Source organism: Bufo bufo, chromosome 3, assembly GCF_905171765.1.
Source record: "Bufo bufo chromosome 3, aBufBuf1.1, whole genome shotgun sequence".
Classification (NCBI taxonomy): domain Eukaryota; kingdom Metazoa; phylum Chordata; class Amphibia; order Anura; family Bufonidae; genus Bufo; species Bufo bufo.
The window spans coordinates 265611903-265632564 of record NC_053391.1 but is presented as its reverse complement, the minus strand read 5'-3'; the positions used below and the strand labels follow the sequence as shown (position 1 = coordinate 265632564).

General features: G+C 42.8%; 1 protein-coding gene across 4 annotated transcripts in view; it reads left to right on the top strand.

Moving 5' to 3' along the window:
- DCAF6 (DDB1 and CUL4 associated factor 6) overlaps nucleotides 1-20662 on the top strand; it is a 1234054-nt gene that overhangs the window by 1121828 nt on the left and 91564 nt on the right. For all 4 annotated transcript variants that reach the window (XM_040424129.1, XM_040424128.1, XM_040424130.1 and 1 more), the window contains one exon: nucleotides 20023-20111. In XM_040424129.1, coding sequence (XP_040280063.1) covers nucleotides 20023-20111 — 89 coding nt within the window. The remainder of the gene's footprint in view (nucleotides 1-20022; nucleotides 20112-20662) is intronic.

Sequence of the window (20662 nt, the reverse complement as noted above, 5' to 3'; positions counted from 1 at the left end):
GAGTGTTGGACCCCCGCCGATTTGATATTGATGACCTATCCTAAGTATAGGTCATCAATAGTAAAAGCTTGGAAAACCCCTTTAACCAGATTAGTCCCACTAATAGATTCATGGTTCCCAAAACTGCAACCCATCTTTTAGTGGAGGCTGTAGGACCAAAAAATTCTCAATAATGGACATCTTACAGGATGAGAGGGAAAGTAGACAGGATTAGTTTCTCCTTTGTCCAATACTAAAAAGGTAGACCCTTATCCTGCTGCTCTAATTTCCCCATATCTCAACTTGTTCTGGTGATCTGCACTGGGTTTTATCCTCACTTTATTGCCCTTCTGAAGAAGAATCAAATCCTCCACCACCTTAGAGCAATATGCCACCAGTAAATGACAAACTTCCTGTTCCTTAGCAATGATCCCATTGCTAAAAGGGGTCACTTCAACATAACACTCCCCTAATTTGTCCTTGTGCAATCTGCAATTTTGCCTGTGCATAACCTTCAACATGACAGGAAGATGCGCATTAAGGATTTCAATGTATGGCTTGGTGAATGGTGTCTGAACCAAGGGTTTGGCTTTGTGTCTCATGTTAGCTCTCGTTGGAATGGAAAAGAACTGTACAAGAAAGATGATTTGCATCTTTCTCTCAAAGGAACGAATGTCCTCAGTAAACAGTTCCAAGTATTTGCTAAGGAGCATTTAAACTAGGAAAGGGGGGCAAAAGAGTGATAATCCAGCAGTCCAACTGCCCCCCGGAACAATGCCAGAAGATGCCAGTAGCACAAAGGTTAAGAAATTACAAGCTTAGATTCTTGTCTACAAATGCTCGCAGTTTAGGGAATAAGATCAATGAACTTGAGGCTATAAATGGCATCTGAGAATGTAGATTTAGTGGCTGTTACTGAGACGTGGTTCAATGGGAGTAATGACTAGTATATAACAATACCAGGGTTCTCTCTATACAGGATAGACAGAGAAGGCAAGAAGGGGGGAGGGGTGGCCCTGTATGTGAAAGATAGCATAAAATCTAATTTGATACAAGTTAGCGAGAACAATTTAGAGTCAGTTTGGGTTACCTTGCAGCTTGATAATCATAAGGTAACTCGTGTAGGTGTGATATATAGACCACCTAGCCAAGTCAAAGAATTAGATGATCTACTAGTTGAGGAAATAGCTAAAATGACATTGAAGGGGGAAGTTATCATTATGGGACACTTAAATTTTCCTGATGCAAACTTGAAAACCAAAATAGCTAGTTCTGCCAGGAGTACAGATATTCTAAATTCCCTACTGGGATTATCTCTACATCAAGTAGTTGAGGAGCCAACCCGGAAGGAGGCCATTTTAGATTTAGTATTCACAAATGGGAATTTGGTATCTGATATTACTGTAGGGGAAAGCTTGGGATCTAGTAATCACCAGTCAGTGTGGTTTACTATAAGTACAGTGACTGAGTCACACCACACAAAAACAAAAGTTTTTCGATTTTAGAAAAACAGACTTTTCTAAGATTAGTGGTATACGAAACCCTATCAGATTGGAACAGTTTCAATGGGGTCCAGGAGAAATGGGACTACTTAAAAGTGGCACTATTGAAGGCAACAGAAAATTGCATTAGGCTTGTCAGTAAAAGCAAAAAAAGGAAGAGACCACTGTGGTACTCAGCAGAAGTGGCCGAAATCATTCAAAACAGAAAGATAGCATTTAGTAATTATAAAAAAAATAAAATAAACGAGGGTGACAGGCAAATTTATAAGATTAGGCAGAGAGAGGCCAAACAAGTTATAAGAGCTTCTAAAGCACAGGCAGAAGAGAAATTAGCTCAGTCAGTGAAAAAAAGGCAATAAGACATTCTTCAGATACATAAATGAAAAAAGGAAACTAAAACAAGGAATTACCAAATTAAAAACAAAAGAAGGAAGGTATATGGAAGAAGATAAAGAACTAGCTGACTGCCTCAATGAATACTTCTGTTCAGTTTTTACAAAGGAAAATGAAGGAAAAGGACCTCCGTTAGGAAAGAAGACTAATGAATCTTTTGATGCATGTGTCTTTACAGAGGAAGAGGTTCTAAGCAGCTGTCTAAAATGTATACAAATAAGTCACAGGGGCCTGATGGGATACACCCAAAGCTATTAAAAGACCTCAGCGGTGAACTAGCAAAACCATTAACATATTTAGTTAACCAATCACTGGCAACAGGAGTCGTCCCAGAAGATTGGAAATTAGCAAATGTGCCCATACACAAGAAAGGTAGTAGGGAAAAATCGGGCAACTATAGGCCAGTAAGCCTGACATCAATAGTGGGGAAATTAATGGAAACCATACTTAAGGAGAGGATTGTGGAACATCTAAAATCCCATGGATTGAAAGATGAAAAACAGCATGGGTTTACTTCAGGGAGATCATGTCAAACTAATCTTATTGATTTTTTTGATTGGGTGACTAAAATAATAGATGGCGGAGGTGCAGTAGACATCGCTTATTTAGACTTTAGTAAGGCTTTTGATACGGTCCCACATAGAAGGCGTATCAATAAATTGCAGTCTTTGTGCGTGGACTCCCATATTGTTGAATGGATTAGGCAGTGGCTGAGGGACAGACAACAGAGGGTTGTAGTCAATGGATTATATTCAGACCATGGTCTTGTTACCAGTGGGGTATCTCAGGGATCTATTCTGGAACCCATATTGTTTAATATCTTTATCAGCGAAATTGCAGGAGGCCTCGATGGTAAGGTGTGTCTTTTTGCTAATGACACAAAGATTTGTGACAGGGTTGATGTTCCTGGAGGGATACACCAAATGGAAAAGGATTTAGGAAAACTAGAGGAATGGTCAAAAATCTGGCAACTAAAATTGAATGTTGATAAGTGCAAGATAATGCACCTTGGGAGTAAAAACCCAAGAGCAGAATATAAAATCAGTGATCTAAGGAAAGGGATTTAGGGGTCATTATTTCAGAAGACTTAAAGGTAGGCAGACAATGTTATAGAGCAGCAGGAAATGCTAGCAGAATGCTTGGGTGTATAGGGAGAGGAATTACCAGTAGAAAGAGGGAGGTGCTCATGCCGCTCTACAGAGCACTAGTGAGACCTCATTTGGAGTATTGTGCGCAGTACTGGAGACCATATCTCCAGAAGGATATTGATACACTGCTCAAAAAAATAAAGGGAACACACAAATAACACATCCTAGATCTGAATTAAATAAATATTCTTCTGAAATACTTTGTTCTTTACATAGTTGAATGTGCTGACAACAAAATCACACAAAAATAAAAAAATGGAAATCAAATTTTTCAACCCATGGAGGTCTGGATTTGGAGTCACACTCAAAATTAAAGTGGAAAAACACACTACAGGCTGATCCAACTTTGATGTAATGTCCTTAAAACAAGTCAAAATGAGGCTTAGTAGTGTGTGTGGCCTCTACGTGCCTGTATGACCTCCCTACAACGCCTGTGCATGCTCCTGATGAGGTGGCGGACGGTCTCCTGAGGGATTTCCTCCCAGACCTGGACTAAAGCATCTGCCAACTCCTGGACAGTCTGTGGTGCAACGTGACGTTGGTGGATAGAGCGAGACATGATGTCCCAGATGTGCTCAATTGGATTCAGGTCTGGAGAACGGGCGGGCCAGTCCATAGTATCAATGCCTTCGTCTTGCAGGAAATGCTGACACACTCAAGCCACATGAGGTCTAGCATTGTCTTGCATTAGGAGGAACCCAGGGCCAACCGCACCAGCATATGGTCTTACAAGGGGTCTGAGGATCTCATCTCGGTACCTAATGGCAGTCAGGCTACCTCTGGCGAGCACATGGAGGGCTGTGCGGCCCTCCAAAGAAATGCCACCCCACACCATTACTGACCCAATGCCAAACCGCTCATGCTGGAGGATGTTGCAGGCAGCAGAACGTTCTCCACGGCGTCTCCAGACTCTGTCACGTCTGTCACATGTGCTCAGTGTGAACCTGCTTTCATCTGTGAAGAGCACAGGGTGCCAGTGGCGAATTTGCCAATCTTGGTGTTCTCTGGCAAATGCCAAACGTCCTGCACGGTGTTGGGCTGTAAGCACAACCCCCCCCCTGTGGACGTCGGTCCCTCATATCACCCTCATGGAGTCTGTTTCTGACTGTTTGAGCAGACACATGCACATTTGTGGCCTGCTGGAGGTTATTTTGCAGGGCTCTGGCAGTGCTCCTCCTGTTCCTCCTTGCACAAAGGCGGAGGTAGCGGTCCTGCTGCTGGGTTGTTGCCCTCCTACGGCCTCCTCCACGTCTCCTGATGTACTAGCCTGTCTCCTGGTAACGCCTCCATGCTCTGGACACTACGTTGACAGACACAGCAAACCTTCTTGCCACAGCTCGCATTGATGTGCCATCCTGGATAAGCTGCACTACCTGAGCCACTTGTGTGGGTTGTAGACTCCGTCTCATGCTACCACTAGAGTGAAAGCACCGCCAGCATTCAAAAGTGACCAAAACATCAGCCAGGAAGCATAGGAACTGAGAAGTGGTCTGTGGTCACCACCTGCAGAACCAATCCTTTATTGGGGGTGTCTTGCTAATTGCCTATAATTTCCACCTGTTGTCTATCCCATTTGCACAACAGCATGTGAAATTGATTGCCACTCAGTATTGCTTCCTAAGTGGACAGTTTAATTTCACAGAAGTGTGATTGACTTGGAGTTACATTGTGTTGTTTAAGTGTTCCCTTTATTTTTTTGAGCAGTGTACTTTGGAGAGAGTTCAGAGAAGAGCTACTAAACTAGTACATGGATTGCAGGATAAAACTTACCAGGAAAGATTAAAGGACCTTAACATGTATAGCTTGGAAGAAAGACGAGACAGAGGGGATATGATAGAAACTTTTAAATCCATAAAGGGAATCAACAAGGTAAAGGAGGAGAGAATATTTAAAATAAGAAAAACTGCTACAAGAGGACATAGTATTAAATTAGACGGGCAAAGGTTTAAAAGTAATATCAGGAAGTATTACTTTACTGAGAGAGTAGTGGATGCATGGAATAGCCTTCCTGCAGAAGTGGTAGCTGCAAATACAGTGAAGGGGTTTAAGCATGCATGGGATAGGCATAAGGCCATCCTTCATATAAGATAGGGCCAGGGACTATTCATAGTATTCAGTATATTGGGCAGACTAGATGGGCCAAATGGTTCTTATCTGCCGACACATTCTATGTTTCTATGTTTCCTCAAAATGACACGAAGATTCTAGCTCACTGTTCAGCATCACTAATAGATGGTACTGCTTTGGAATTTCAAGGATGCCTGTGTAAAACTTCCAGTGCTTGTTTGTATTCTGCTCTTCTTTTCAAGTGTCTGACCCCTCCCCCCCTCTCTGCATTCAGGGCTACATACTGCAATCTTATTTGAAACCTGTGTAAGGACCTTTTTTTGTTCTAATAAGTACTTGCTGAGATAAAGCCTTTCCCACCTGTCAATCTCTGACATGGGGTGTGATATTTTATTATCCTGTTGTTCAAGAGAAAGACTGCTTCTCCAAGTACCCTGTCCCACTCTGTCAGTGTGTGTGTGGGTGTAAGTTTGCGTGTTTGTTCTTTTAGCAAACCATTCATCCTCTTCAGTCCTGCTGCCTGAAGGTGATGGGTAGAGATGAGCGAATCAAAGTTGATGAATTGGAATTTGATCCGAATTTCAGGAGAAATTAGATTCATCCTGCAGTCGTATTTCCTCTCGCTTCGTGGTAACGAATCACGTTTTTTTGTAAAATGGCTGCTGCACCTGTTAGAACGAGGAAGTAAGAAGCCAGGGAACGAGGGATCACCCACAATGCCATGTATGCAGCCATCCAGCCAATCAGCAGCTAGCCCTTGTGGTGTCACAGCCCTATAAAAAGTCTCAACCTGCTCACTCTCCGTCATTTTACAGTGAACTTAGTGCAGGGAGAGACGTTATAGGCACCAGGGACACTGTTTAGGAAAGACTTTATTCATAAAGCAGTTCAGGGAAAGATTGAGCAGTTCAGGGAAAGATTATTCATAGTGTAGGGAAAGGATAGGGAGGCATTATCCACACTGCAGGGAGAGAGCAGGGACCAAAAGGAGAGTGTAAAGCCTTGGTAATAGGAGCTATTTTATTACACCTTGCTGCACTAATTGGGGATACAAAGTTAGATTTTACATTTTAGGTTGTTTGCATTCTTTGATACATCAGTAAATTCAGTAATCCTAGCTTCTGCTATTGGGTTAAAAGTGCGGTCTGATACAACCAGTTTTGGGGTGTATTTAGTTGATATATAACCAGGGGCATAACTACCATAGTGGCAGACCATGTGACTGCTATGGGGCCCAGGGCAAGAGGGGGCCCAGTCTTGGGATTATCTCCTCTTCTACTGGAGGTGAAAACTTGGTCAGGACTCTACCCTCTAAAGAAACAACTTTTAGCAAATGAGGCAGTGGAAAATGGCCCACGGGTCATTAAGGCTGGGTTCACACGAGCGGAGGCCGTGCATGACATCCGCTCCGTGAATGACAGCCAAGACCCGATGCAGACTGCAGAGGCACGGAGCATTATCAGTCATGTTAATGCTCCGTGCCTCTGCAGTCTGCATCGGGTCTTGGCTGTCATTCACGGAGCGGATGTCACGCACGGCATCCGCTCGTGTGAACCCAGCCTAAGAGGGGTTTAGGCGAAAATCCTTCTGTCCTATGTGGGGGGGCCTGGTTTGATCCTTGCTATGGGGCCCTTACTTCTCTATGTACACCACTGTATATAACTACTTCCATTGACCCTTGCTTCTGTACTGAAAGTGCAGTCTGATACAAACAGTTTTGGGGTGTATTTAGTTGATATATAACTAGTTCCATTCACCCTTGCTTCTGTACTGAAAGTGCTGTCTGATACAAACAGATTTGGAGTGTATTTAGTTCATACAGTTGCAAGAAAAAGTATGTGAACCGTTTGGAATGATATGGATTTCTGCACAAATTGGTCATAAAATGTGATCTGATCTTCATCTAACTCACAACAATAGACAATCACAGTCTGCATAACCCCTTAACGACCCAGGACGAGAATGCTCGTCCTAAATCGCCGGCACTTAGCGCTAGAGGACGAGCGTTCTCGTCCTGCAGTCGTTCCTCCCCCCCCCCCACGTGCGGTGCCGCGATCAGCGGCAGAGATCCGGCTGTTACTGACAGCCGGATCCCTGCTGCATCAACTAGCATTGGCGATAATGCCGATGCCGGTGGATTAACCCCTCATATGCCGCAGTCAGCGCTGACCGCGGCATATGGGAGGTTTGCCCTCCCTCAACTCTTCCATCGGTCCCCGCACTGCTGTGGCGGGGACTCGATGGTTGCCATGGCAGGCCCAAGCCAAGCATGTACGGAGGCCTAAGAGGCCAGCCCCCAGGCTGGGTCTCCTAGGCAACTGTTAGCGTCTTACAGTGTAAGACACTAACAGTTCAATACAGCACAATACAGATGTATTGTGCTGCATTGAAACAGGGATCAGACCCTTAATGTTGAAGTCCCAGAGTGGGACAAATAATAAAGTGGAAAAAAAAAAGTTTATAAAACTAAAGTTTTACAAAAAAACTTGAAAGTTTCAAGTAAAAAAAAAAAGCGTCCTTTTCCAAAAATAAAGTAAACATTTTTAAAGAAAATAGGAAAAAGACATATAGACATATTAGGTATCGTCGCGTCCGTATCGACCAGCTCTATAAACATATCACATGACCGAACCCGATAAACACCGTAAAAAATAAAAACTGTGCTAAATAAACAATTTTGTCAAGTTACATCACTAAAAGTACAACAGCAAGCGATCAAAGAGGCGTACGCCCACCAAAATAGTACCAATCTATCCGTCACCTCAAAAATGAGCCCCTACCTGAGACAATCGCCCAAAAAATAAAAAAAACTATGGCTCAGAATATGGAGACACTAAAACATCATTTAAAAAAAAAGCTGTTATTGTGTTAAAAACTTACATAAATAGGAAAAGGTATCGCCGCGTCCGTATCGTTCGGCTCTATAAAAAATATCACATGACCTAACCCCTTAGGTGAACACCGTAAAAAAATAAAAAATAACAACTGTGTTAAATAAACAGTTTTTTGTCACCTTACAACACAAAAAGTGTAATAGCAAGCGATCAAAAAGTCATATGCACCACAAAATAGTGACAATCCAACCGTCATCTCATCCTGCAAAAAATGAGACCCTACCTAAGATAATCGCCCAAAAACTGAAAAAACTATGGCTCTCAGAATATGGAGACGCTAAAATATGATTTTTTTTTGTTTAAAAAATGATATTATTGTGTAAAACTCACATAACTAAAAAAAAAGTATACATATTAGGTATCGCCGCGTCCGTGACAACCTGCTCAATAAAAATACCACATGATCTAACCTGTCAGATGAATGTTTTAATAACAAAAAAAATCGGTGCCAAAACAGCTATTTCTTGTTACTTGCCTCACAAAAAGTGTAATATAGAGCAACCAAAAATCATATGTACCCTAAACTAGTACTAACAAAACTTCCACCCTATCCCGTAGTTTCTAAAATGGGGTCACTTTTTTGGAGTTTCTACTCTAGGGGTGTATCAGGGGAGCTTCAAATGGGACATGGTGTCAAAAAAAACAGTCCAGCAAAATCTGCCTTTCAAAAAACGTATGGCATTCCTTTCATTCTGCACCCTGCCGTGTGCCCGTACAGCAGTTTACGACCACATATGGGGTGTTTCTGTAAACTACAGAATCAGGGCCATAAATATTGAGTTTTGTTTGGCTGTTAACCCTTGCTTTGTAACTGGAAAAAAAATATTAAAATGGAAAATCTGCCAAAAAAGTGAAATTTTGAAATTGTATCTCTATTTTCCATTAATTCTTGTGGAACACCTAAAGAGTTAATGACGTTTGCAAAATCAGTTTTGAATACCTTGAGGGGTTTCGTTTTTTAGATGGGGTCACTTTTATGGAGTTTCTACTCTAGGGGTGCATCAGGGGGGCTTCAAATGGGACATGGTGTCAAAAAAACCAGTCTAGCAAAATCTGACTTCCAAAAACCGTATGGCATATCTTTCCTTCTGCGCCCTGGTGTGTGCCCGTACAGCAGTTTACGACCACATATGGGGTGTTTCTGCAAACTACAGAATCAGGGCCATAAATATTGAGGTTTTTTTGGCTGTTAACCCTTGCTTTGTAACTGGAAAAAAATATTAAAATGGAAAATCTGCCAAAAAAGTGAAATTTTTAAATTGTATCTCTATTTTCCATTAATTCTTGTGGAACACCTAAAGGGTGAACAACGTTTGTAAAATCAGTTTTGAATACCTTGAGGGGTTTAGTTATTTAGATGGGGTCACTTTTATAGAGTTTCTACTCTAGGGGTGCATCAGGGGGGCTTCAAATGGGACATGGTGTAAAAAAAAACAGTCTAGCAAAATCTGCCTTCCAAAAACCGTATGGCATTCCTTTCCTTCTGCACGCTGCCGTGTGCCCGTACAGCAGTTTATGACCACATATGGGGTGTTTCTGTAAACTACAGAAGCAGGGCCATAAATATTGAGTTTTGTTTGGCTGTTAACCCTTGCTTTGTAACTGAAAAAAAAATATTAAAATGGAAAATCTGCCAAAAAAGTTAAATTTTGAAATTGTATTTCTATTTTCCATTAATTCTTGTGGAACACCTAAAGGGTTAACGACATTTGTAAAATCAGTTTTGAATATCTTGAGGGGTGTAGTTTCTAGAATGGGGTCATTTTTTGGGTGGTTTCTATTATGTAAGCTTCACAAAGTGACTTCAGACCTGATCTGGTCCTTAAAAAGTAGATTTTTGAAAATTTCAGAGAAATTTCAAGATTTACTTCTAAACTTCTAAGCCTTGTAACATCCCCCAAAAATAAAATGTTATTCCCAAAATGATTCTAACATGAAGTAGACATATGGGAAATGTAAAGTAATTATTTTTGTAGGTATTAATATGTATTATAGAAGTAGAGAAATTGAAACTTGGAAATTTGCAAATTTTTCCCAATTTTTGGCAAATTTCTTTTTTTATAAATAAAAATGATTTTTTTTTACTCCATTTTACCAGTGTCATGAAGTACAATATGTGATGAAAAAACAATCCCATAATGGCCTGGATAAGTCAAAGCGTTTTAAAGTTATCACCACATAAAGTGACACTGGTCAGATTTGCAAAAAATTGCCTGGTCCTGAAGGTGAAAATGAGCCCGGTCCTTAAGGGGTTAAACTAATAACACGCAAATAATTAAATGTTACCATGTTTTTATTGAACACACAATGTAAACATTCACAGTACATGTGGAAAAAGTATGTGAACCCTTGGATTTAATAACTGGTTGAACCTCCTTTGGCAGTAATAACTTCAAGTCTTCAACCAAACGTTTCCTGCAGTTGCAGATCAGACGTGCACAGCGGTCAGGAATAATTCTTTACAGAACTGTTTCAGTTGAGCAATATACTTGGGATGTCTGGTGTGAATCGCTTTCTTGAGGTCATGCCACAGCATCTCAATCGGGTTGAGGTCAGGACTCTGACTGGGCCACTCCAGAAGGCATATTTTCTTCTGGTTAAGCCATTCTGTTGTTGATTTACTTTTATGCTTTGGGTCGTTGTCCTGTTGCAACACCCATCTTCTGTTGAGCTTCAGCTGGTGGACAGATGGCCTTAACTTCTCCTGCAAAATGTCTTGATAAACTTGGGAGTTCATTTTTCCTTCAAAGATAGCAATCCGTCCAGGCCCTGACGCAGCAAAGCAGCCCCAAACCATGATGCCCCCACCACCATACTTCACAATTGGGATGAGATTTTGATGTTGGTGTGCTGTGCCTCTTTTTCTCCACACATAGTGTTGTGTGTTTCTTCCAAACAACTCAACTTTGGTTTCATCTGTCCACTGAATATTTTGCCAGTACTGCTGTGTAACATCCAGGTGCTCTTGTGCAAACTGTAAACGTGCAGCAATGTTTTTTTTTTGTACAGCAGTGGCCTCCTCTGTGGTATCCTCCCATGAAATCCATTCTTGTTTAGTGTTTTACGTATTGTAGATTCGCTAACAGGGATGTTAGCATATGCCATAGACTTTTGCAAGTCTTTAGCTGACACTCTAGGATTCTTCTTCACCTCATTGAGCAGTATGCGCTGTGCTCTTGCAGTCATCTTTACAGGACAGCCACTCCTAGGGAGAGTAGCAGCAGTGCTGAACTTTCTCCATTTATAGACAATTTGTCTTACCGTGGACTGATGAACAGCAAGGCTTTTGGAGATACTTTTATAACCCTTTCCAGCTTTATGCAGGTCAACAATTCTTAATCGTAGGTCTTCTGAGAGCTCTTTTGTGCGAGGCATCATTCACATTAGGCAATGCTTCTTGTGAAAAGCAAACCCAGAACTGGTGTGTGTTTTTTATAGGGCAGGGAAGCTGTAACCAACACCTCCAATCTCATCTTATTGATTTAACTCCAGTTGGCTGACACCTCACTCCAATTAGCTCTTGGAGATGTCATTAGTCTAGGGGTTCACATACTTTTTCCACCTGCACTGTGAATGTTTACATGGTGTGTTCAATAAAAACATGGTAACATTTAATTCTTTGTGTGTTATTAGTTTAAGCAGACTGTGATCGTCTATTGTTATGACTTAGATGAAGATCAGATCACATTCTGTGACCAATTTGTGCAGAAATACATATAATTCCAAAGGGTTCACATACTTTTTAATACAACTGTATATAACTACTTCCATTCTTCCTTTCTTTCTTGTTTTTTTTTTTTGCAGCCTGATACAACCGGTTTTGGAGTGTATTTATTTCATAAATATAAGTACTTCCATTCATCCTTGCTTCTGGAGTGAAATTGCAGTCTGATAGTATTGCTCTTTTGCCCTTGCAGTTTATTTTAATTTACAGTATGTCGGACAGACATGTGACAGGCCCTCCTAAGGGAACGGACAGTGGCCAAAATGTTTGTGGCGCAGGCAGAAGTAGCAGCAGAAGAAGGGAGGATGGCAGCAGCAGTCTCAGTGACAGGCCTAAGCTGAAAGTGTAATCTAGCAGTTGTGTCTTGACTAGCAATCCAACGGTCCTTGAATGGTTGACTCGGTCTTCTACTTCTTCGCAAGTGACATCAGACACTCCCAGCCAGGAGTCAGTGGGTTCCTCTGACGCGATGCTTAGTTGGCATGGCATGGGGACAAGCTCTGTGCCCCCACCTTTTCTCAATCTGCCTCTGTCACTTTCTGTTCCCTCAGGTTGAAAAGTATTATATGTCGTTAGCTCGGCTCCACGAGCTTCTAGAGGACAGTCAGCAGCTACTATCCAGCCAAGATCTGGAGGAGAGATCTGCTGCTTCCTCCGGTAGGCGGGCAAGTAGTGATTATGAGAGTCGCGTGTGTTGTGAGCGGTCAGGCACGTGGCCCTGAGACTGGTGAGTGTGACATCAGTGACATGCAGACATTAGTGGACGATGATGTGGCCGATCGCACGTGGGAGCCGTGTGAAGAGGGTGGTAGCTTGCGCGTGAGGCAGTGGCTGAGCCAAGAGGGTGGCAGAAGTGGGAGGTCGGGAGCCAAACGTGCCTGAGGTGGACTGCCCACTATGCAGGAGCCTACCTGTCTGGAAATGAGTAGAGGTGGAGGGGTTCACGGAGGCAGCGGTATCAGGCAATCAGCACAGAGTGGTGGGGGGAAAATGCCTGGGCGGTGTGGCAATTTTTCATCATGCCGCCAGAGAATTAAATCATTGCCATTTACAGAATCTATGGACAGAAGGTGAAGTGTAGCTGGGGAGCCAATGTTGGCACCACGGCCTTGCATCAACACATGCTGCGTCACCATAAAGTGGCCTGGGAAAACTGTTGCGCTAATGCAGGGTGGATTTGATTAAAATCAAAATGATTTAAATCACTAGTCAGTAAGGCTTGATTTAAATCATAGTTTTCTACATAAAGACTAATTATTGCTGGTATAACTTATAATATGCAAGTAGATGAAGATTTTTAGAATAACAACTTATCATATTAGTTTGATTAGGTTGTTTCTGCATTCATAGGTTTGTAGAAGTTAAGGTATTTTTCTCAACTCTGTTCATGTTATCTCTGCTGAGTCAAATTCAGTTTTGAGAACTGCAAAAGTAAACCAAGCATCTGTAATAATATCTTGTAGGCAGAGAAACTGCCCAATAATCTTACAAAAACCTCTGGAAGAGCATGACATTGTAATTGAATTAATGGAATTTATTTATCAAAAAAATTACACATATAGAAACATAGAAACATAGAATGTGTCGGCAGATAAGAACCATTTGGCCCATCTAGTCTGCCCAATATACTGAATACTATGAATAGCCCCTGGCCCTATCTTATATGAAGGATGCCCTTATGCCTATCCCATGCATGCTTAAACTCCTTCACTGTATTTGCAGCTGCCACTTCTGCAGGAAGGCTATTCCATGCATCCACTACTCTCTCAGTAAAGTAATACTTCCTGATATTACTTTTAAACCTTTGCCCCTCTAATTTAAAACTATGTCCTCTTGTAGCAGTTTTTCTTCTTTTAAATATTCTCTCCTCTCTTACCTTGTTGATTCCCTTTATGGATTTAAAAGTTTCATATCCCCTCTGTCTCGTCTTTCTTCCAAGCTATACATGTTAAGGTCCTTTAATCTTTCCTGGTAAGTTTTGTCCTGCAATCCATGTACTAGTTTAGTAGCTCTTCTCTGAACTCTCTCCAAAGTATCAATATCCTTCTGGAGATATGGTCTCCAGTACTGTGCACAATACTCCAAATGAGGTCTCACTAGTGCTCTGTAAATCGGCATGAGCACCTCCGTCTTTCTACTGGTAATGCCTCTCCCTATACACCCAAGCACCCAGTGGCCCACATCCCTTTTCCTGCAGTTAAAGGGAATCTGTGACCTACTTTTACCATTTTAAGCTGTCACCATCGCAATGTTCACTAAAGTACCTTATTTCCTGCAGTCTTCTTCTTACTTTATTTCGTTTTGTCCTTTTGATTAAAAAAAAGCCCTTTTTATGATTGGCTAATGAAGCTCCAAGGTGCCCAGAGGGGCATTTTTTTCCTCTTTGGTGCCCAGTGACGCCCCCCTGCATTGCCCAGCCCACCTTAATTTGAATCCCAAGAACGCCTCCTGATCCTCAAATAACCTCCCACAGCCCCGGCAAACGGTTCCGCCCCCTCCCCACGTCATCGTCTACCTTCTAGAAATGCCCCGTCCTTCTTCCTGTCAGCGGCCAGAAATCTCGCATAGGCGCACTACTGCCTGCGGCCTGCGCCTGCGCGATCATCAAGCTCCTGAGGGCAACAGCCTCAGAAGTCTCACTGGGCATGCGCCGAGCCCAGTGACGCAATCTGAGCGCTGTTCCCTGAGGAGGTTGATGATCGCGCAGCCCGCAGGCGGTACTGCGCCTGCGCGAGATTTCTGGCCGCCGACAGGAAGCAGGACGGGGCATTTCTAGAAGGTAGACGATGACGTGGGGAGGGGGCGGAACCGTTTGCCGGGGCTGTGGGAGGTTATTTGAGGATCAGGAGGCGTTCTTGGGATTCAAATTAAGGCGGGCTGGGCAATGCAGGGGGGCGTCACTGGGCACCAAAGAGGAAAAAAACGCCCCTCTGGGCACCTTGGAGCTTCATTAGCATATCATAAAAATAGCTTTTTTATCAAAAGGACAAAACGAAATAAAGTAAGAAGAAGACTGCAGGAAATACGGTACTTTAGTGAACATGGCGATGGTGACATCTTAAAATGGTAAAAACAGGTGACAGATTCCCTTTAAGGCTCCACCACCTCAACAGAAGGGAGCTGTGTTTTCTTCCCATCATCTACTAGTCCTAATGCTCCTGCTCCTGCTCCTCCTCGTCACTCATTTAGTCAGCAATCGATCACAGAGGAGATAGCAAAAAGACAACAGCATGCGTGCACTCATCCAACGGCGCAGAAGCTGAACGTACTCCTGGCCAAAGTGCTGGTACTACAGTCCCTTCTTTTCCATGTGGTGGACTCTGCACCCTTCAGAGAACTGATTCTCTGAATTCACAATGGCTTGTGCTGATCCATGGTGGAGAGACCCAAGCCATCAAAAAGGCCAAAAAGGCAGTACCAGCCCTGCACATGTATGTTGAAAAGAAGGTGGGCCAGTCCTTCACCCTGTCTGTGTCTGCTAAAGTTCACAGCAGTGCCAACGTGTGGTGCTGTAACTAAGGTCAATGACCATATATGTCCTTTACGGCCCACTAGGTAAATGTGGTTCATGCCCAGCCACACTAGCAACTTGGCCAGGTGACAGCACTGCCTCCTCCATGTTTTAAAGCTGTGGGTCTTGCGCCAATGTCCTCCGCTGCCTCCTCATCCTCCATCTTGTCCTCAGCCTCCACTGCAGGCACAATCCGGAGTGCTCCTCCAGCATACCACATGTGCAGGGCACGGTGGTGTCACGCTGTTCTGCACCTAGTTTACCTGGGCAAACATAGTCACACACATCTGCTCCACGTCGTCCATCAAGAAATTGAATCCTGGCGGTCTCCTCGCGAACTGAATATCGGAACCATGGTCACCGACAACGGAAAGAACGGTGCTGCGTCAAGGAGAGCTGAGCCATGTGCCCTGCATGACGTGCGTGTTTTATCTGGTTGCAAAGCGGTTCCTGAAGTCTTCCACCCATCTACAAGACATCCTGAAACTGGCCACGAAACTGTGCATGCACTTCAACCACTCTCACACTGCAAAACACACCCTTGTTGAGCTGCAGAATGGAGTTTCCCAACATCGCCGCATATGTGACGTTTCCACCCGTTGGAACTCCACCCTTCACATGTTGGACCGACTATATGAGCAGAGGAAGGCCATAAATGATTTATTGATGATGCAGGCGGACAGGAGCTCTCCCCTGTGTAACTTTGACATTAGCTAGTGGCAGCTCATGCGTGACACCTGCCGTTTGCTCAGGCCCTTTGAGAAGGCCACTTTATTTGTCAGTCGCCAGATTTACTGGATGAACAACGTCATTCCACTGATTCATGTCCTGGGACAGATGTTTCTAAATCTGGCTGGCCAGGGTACAGGAGAAATTTTGCCTGCATCTCACGGCCACCTAAGCCCTGTGGGGGCTGAACTGGAGGAGGAGGACATTCATGCACAAGCAATGTTTACAGAAATGGGTGTTTTTTCTGCACAAGTGACAGGAGACGAGGAGCAAGAGGAGCTAGATGGCAATGAGAAAGACCAGGCAGATGACCCCGACACACAGTGGCAGTATGCAGTGGAGATGAAGGCAGGGCATCCCTCCGAGTTTCTTGCACAAATGGCCCAATGCATGCTCAGTTGCTTGTGTAGTGATAGCCAACTTGCCACAATTCTGCAGAGGGATGACTACTGGCTCTCCCGCTGAGAGGGAGGATAAACTGAACTACTATCGAGACATCCTATGTAGTACATCCTATGTAGTCAGTTGGGGCTTATGCGCCATCGCCGATCCTCATGAAGGTCTGCGCTCACGTTCAGGTTCCACTGCCATGGCTAATAGAGGGGAGTGGAGGGGCAGGAGCAGTACCAGCTCCATCAGCAGCAACTTAAGTCTAGAGTCTCTGATGAGCACTTTTTTTCACCTGCCTAGTGAATAAACCACCCACCAGCAGCAGCAAGACATGGAGCAGAACCTGAACCAGCAGGTGGTGGCATAGTTGGACTGCACCCTGCCATTTCACATGTAAGATCCCCTGGACTATTGAGCAGACAAACTTGATTTGTGGCCGCAACTGGCCGAGTTTGCCCTGGACAAGCTTTCGTGCCCCGCTAGTAGTTTGACACCTTAGAGTGGGTGTTTAGTGCGGCAGGGGGCATAGTTACCCCAAGGAGAACTCGCCTTTCCACCCAAAATGTGGAGAGACTGACCTTTTGTGAAGATGAATCAGAAATGGATCAGCCAGGATTTTCACACACCAGTGCCTGATGCATCAGACTAGATCATTCTGGATGCTACACCCAAACTTTTTCAAGAGAGACCTGTTTCTTCTGGCCACCTGTTTCAGCCACTATTCGGATGCTGCCACCTGTCTGATGCCACACACCTGCTGCCATGTACTCCTACTGCCACCTACCATCTTGTTCTGTTACTTCCACAGCTTTTGCCCCTCCCTCCACCTACCCACTCTGTGACTGGGCCACTGTGTTAACTCCTCATGCTGTTGCCACCTCACCACTCTGTCATTGGGCCACTGTGTTGACTCCTGATGTTGTTGCCACCCTCACCAATCGCTATTGTACCTTTTTGGCCTTGTTGACATCACCATTTATTTACCCTTCTTCTAATCTGTCAGAAGGACGGAAAAATTAGAAACATAACGAATCCTATCTTTGGAGCAGCCATAAGACCTGTATCACACAGTCTCTTCTCTATTTTGCATCAGGGTTGGATCATGATTTGAAAGCCAAAAGCAGGAGTGGGTACAAAACACAGAAGACATGAAAATATTCTATTCACGTGTCATCTCTGTTTTGGATCCACTCCTGTTTTTTTTTGGCCTTAGGAATACTGATGGATTACTGAGCAAATGCTGACCGTGTGAAGGGGGATGCTCAAAAGACAGGATCCATTTTTTTGGGGTTGTTCTCACAATGGATGAGAAGAAGGGCAAAATAAACTGTGACGTCAATACAAACTTACTCCTGACACCCTCTCCACTCTGTCAGGGGAACACTACTTGTCTCAGATTTCTACAGAACCTGTTCTGTTACATGCTATGTAAAATCAGATGAAGATGGTGTAAAATGAGTGCTCTCTTTTAGTGTTGAGCGAACCTGTGTTTTAAGTTCGGCGTCTAAAGTTCGGGTTCGGGTTATCGAAGTCTCCCATTATGGATTCTCAATTCCGTTATGGTCCGTGGTAGCGGAATCCATAACGGGATACTTCGATAACCCGAACCCGAACTTTAGATGCCGAACTTAAAACACAAGTTCGCTCAACACTACTCTCTTTCACTCTATAGTAGAATCTTGTGCCACTGCACGCTTCTTTATACCTGACGCTAACATTGACCTGTAAGGCTGAGTTCACAGTTTAGTTATTTGGTCAGTTTTGGTCCCGTAACTGACCAAATGAGTGAAGTGTGAAGCGATGCTAAGTTGTCAACTGCGTGTCATATTGACTCACAGTACTGTTTCTCTAGCACAGCGGACTCCCTATGCATGTTTTTGTAATGCACAGTGTTCTACACTACTTTACAGGCTCTCAGCAACTAGGAAATAGCTGTGTTTTAACATGATTCATCATGAATAAATTCACATTGAATCAAATATTTTAGTGAAATTTGGCAAACCGTCCGAATCAAATTTTTAAGACATTTGCTCATCTCTAGACGACACGTTTATCACTGCGGCTTCCTCAAACAGCTGATTGGCATGGATTACAGAAGTCATTCTCCTGTTGAACTCATATTGATAACATAGCCTTATGATAGGTCATCAATATGTGGAAACCCCTTTACTCTTTGCTATGTTGATCCTTTAATCTTTTTGGGAATACCTGGCAGGACTTTAGAGAATCTTTCTTTTCTTTCCTGTTAAGTCCTTCCCTCTAGTCTTTCCTATTCCTATTTTGGAATACTCTAGATTTTTTTTCCCTTTACTTGTATTTGTATTGTTCTGTCCTCATTGATCATCCTCCATACACATATGTTCTTTCTACAGTCATATTTTCCTTTTTGTTTTATCTAGTTTGATATTAGGATTATCGAGCCATGTTGCACATATGCCACTTTAATTAGCATTTCTTGTTTTTGAGGTTTATATGCGTGTTACATATCATATCATTCCTTTGTCCTTTAAAAAAAAAATCCAAAGTAAAAAAAAAAAATATTACTGAATATTTTGTGGGGAAAAAATGACATAATTTAAATCACAGTACAATGAATATACTGTAAGCTTACAGAGCAATATAGACTATTTCACCTAAATGAGTATTTTATGTACTTGCTTAAAGGGGTATTCCCATCTAAGACATTGATGGCACATCGCTAAGAAATGCCATGAATGTCAGGTAAATCCAGTTCCCATCTTCGGAACGGGCCCCTCAAAGTAAAGGAGAGCGCACTGCTCAAGTGCAACCACCCTCTATTCATCAATATGGTAGTTCCGAAATTAGGCAAGGCTATATTCAGCAGTCCCATAGTGGTGTATGACGCGGTGGTCGTGCATGTGTATTGTGCTCTCCATTCAAGGCTATGGGGCTTATGAAAATAGCCAAGCGTGCTTGCTTGGCATTGATGGCAAATACTAGCCATATGCATTGAATTGCTGAGATGGGCAAACCCCTTTAACTTGTGGCATGCTATCTTGAGGGTGGGTTTCACTATGAACATCCATGAAATCCAATGTGCGAAAAATCTTCCAAGTTACCACAAAATAAAATATTCACTTCTGTATTTACAGCACGTAAGCTAAATTATAGTAAATCAGCCTTTGATTATTTCTAACCAATGTGTTTGGTTGGTGAGGTATGAAGGGATCCAGGACAGGGCCAAGACTATTAGATGCCATTAGATGATAGGATTTATATGAGGAGTGCTCACTGGTGTTACAAGTAAAGAACAATGTAAAAGGAGGCTGTAGCTGCAGGTATTGGTGGCAATGGCTATTAGGGGCTGTTCACATCTCGTTTTTGTTGTACGTCAAGGGGATACATTTTTAAACAGAAAAAAATGGAAAGGTATGGTTTGATGTACCCCAAGACTATAATTGGGTAAACATAGTTCAAAAGTGCATACTTTTTACTCCGTTTGTCATTGTTTGAACTTATTTAGTATTTTTTTTCCTTCCTGACTCCAATCAGGAAGGAATGTCTGTATGTCTAAACGTATCCACCTGACGTACAGCAAAAACGAGGCGTGAACAGCCCCTTAGGGATAAAACACACAACACAAAAATCCTGGAGCAAATTAAGGACATCATAATCTATCATTATTGTTGTTATTTTCATTATCATGATTTGACATGTATTCTAGTTTTAGCATCATCTGGAATAGACTACAACGTAAAGATCTGGTCACCACTGGAACAAGACAAGTCTTTTAATTGGGCACTTGCTGAAGAGGTAAGGTTAAAATACATCAGAGTTCTTCCGTCTGTGCTTCTTTTTGTAAGTGTATTGCTATTAATGTAACAGTAACAACATGCATATGTTTACCCTGCTTATAGTTTAATTAAGAAGAAAAGATCTAAATGACAATAATTAATTAAAGAGCATCTGTCAGCATGATCAACCCTAGTAAACCAGGCATATTAAGTGATGTCCAGTCCTGTCATTCAAATTTGAGGGGGAAATACAGAGAGTTCAATCCAAAGGACACTGTATCTTAAAAAATAAGACAAAGACTTTTTTCTTTTCATATAGCCAATCCCAGAGTTAGGTGAGGAACTTACAGGGGTTACCCCATTATTAATATAAAAAATGAAAATCAGACATCATATAGTACATGGCAGCCTCTTTCTAACAAAGCTAGAACCAGCCCTGTACCTCAAAGTGATCCAGAAATATTCCCTTTCACTGCTCTGCTAGATTGATATCAAGCTGAACGCTCAAGAGGAGTGTCTTTTCTGCTACAGCTCTCTCTCTCTATCACAGCTCGGGAGGCGTGTCTACTC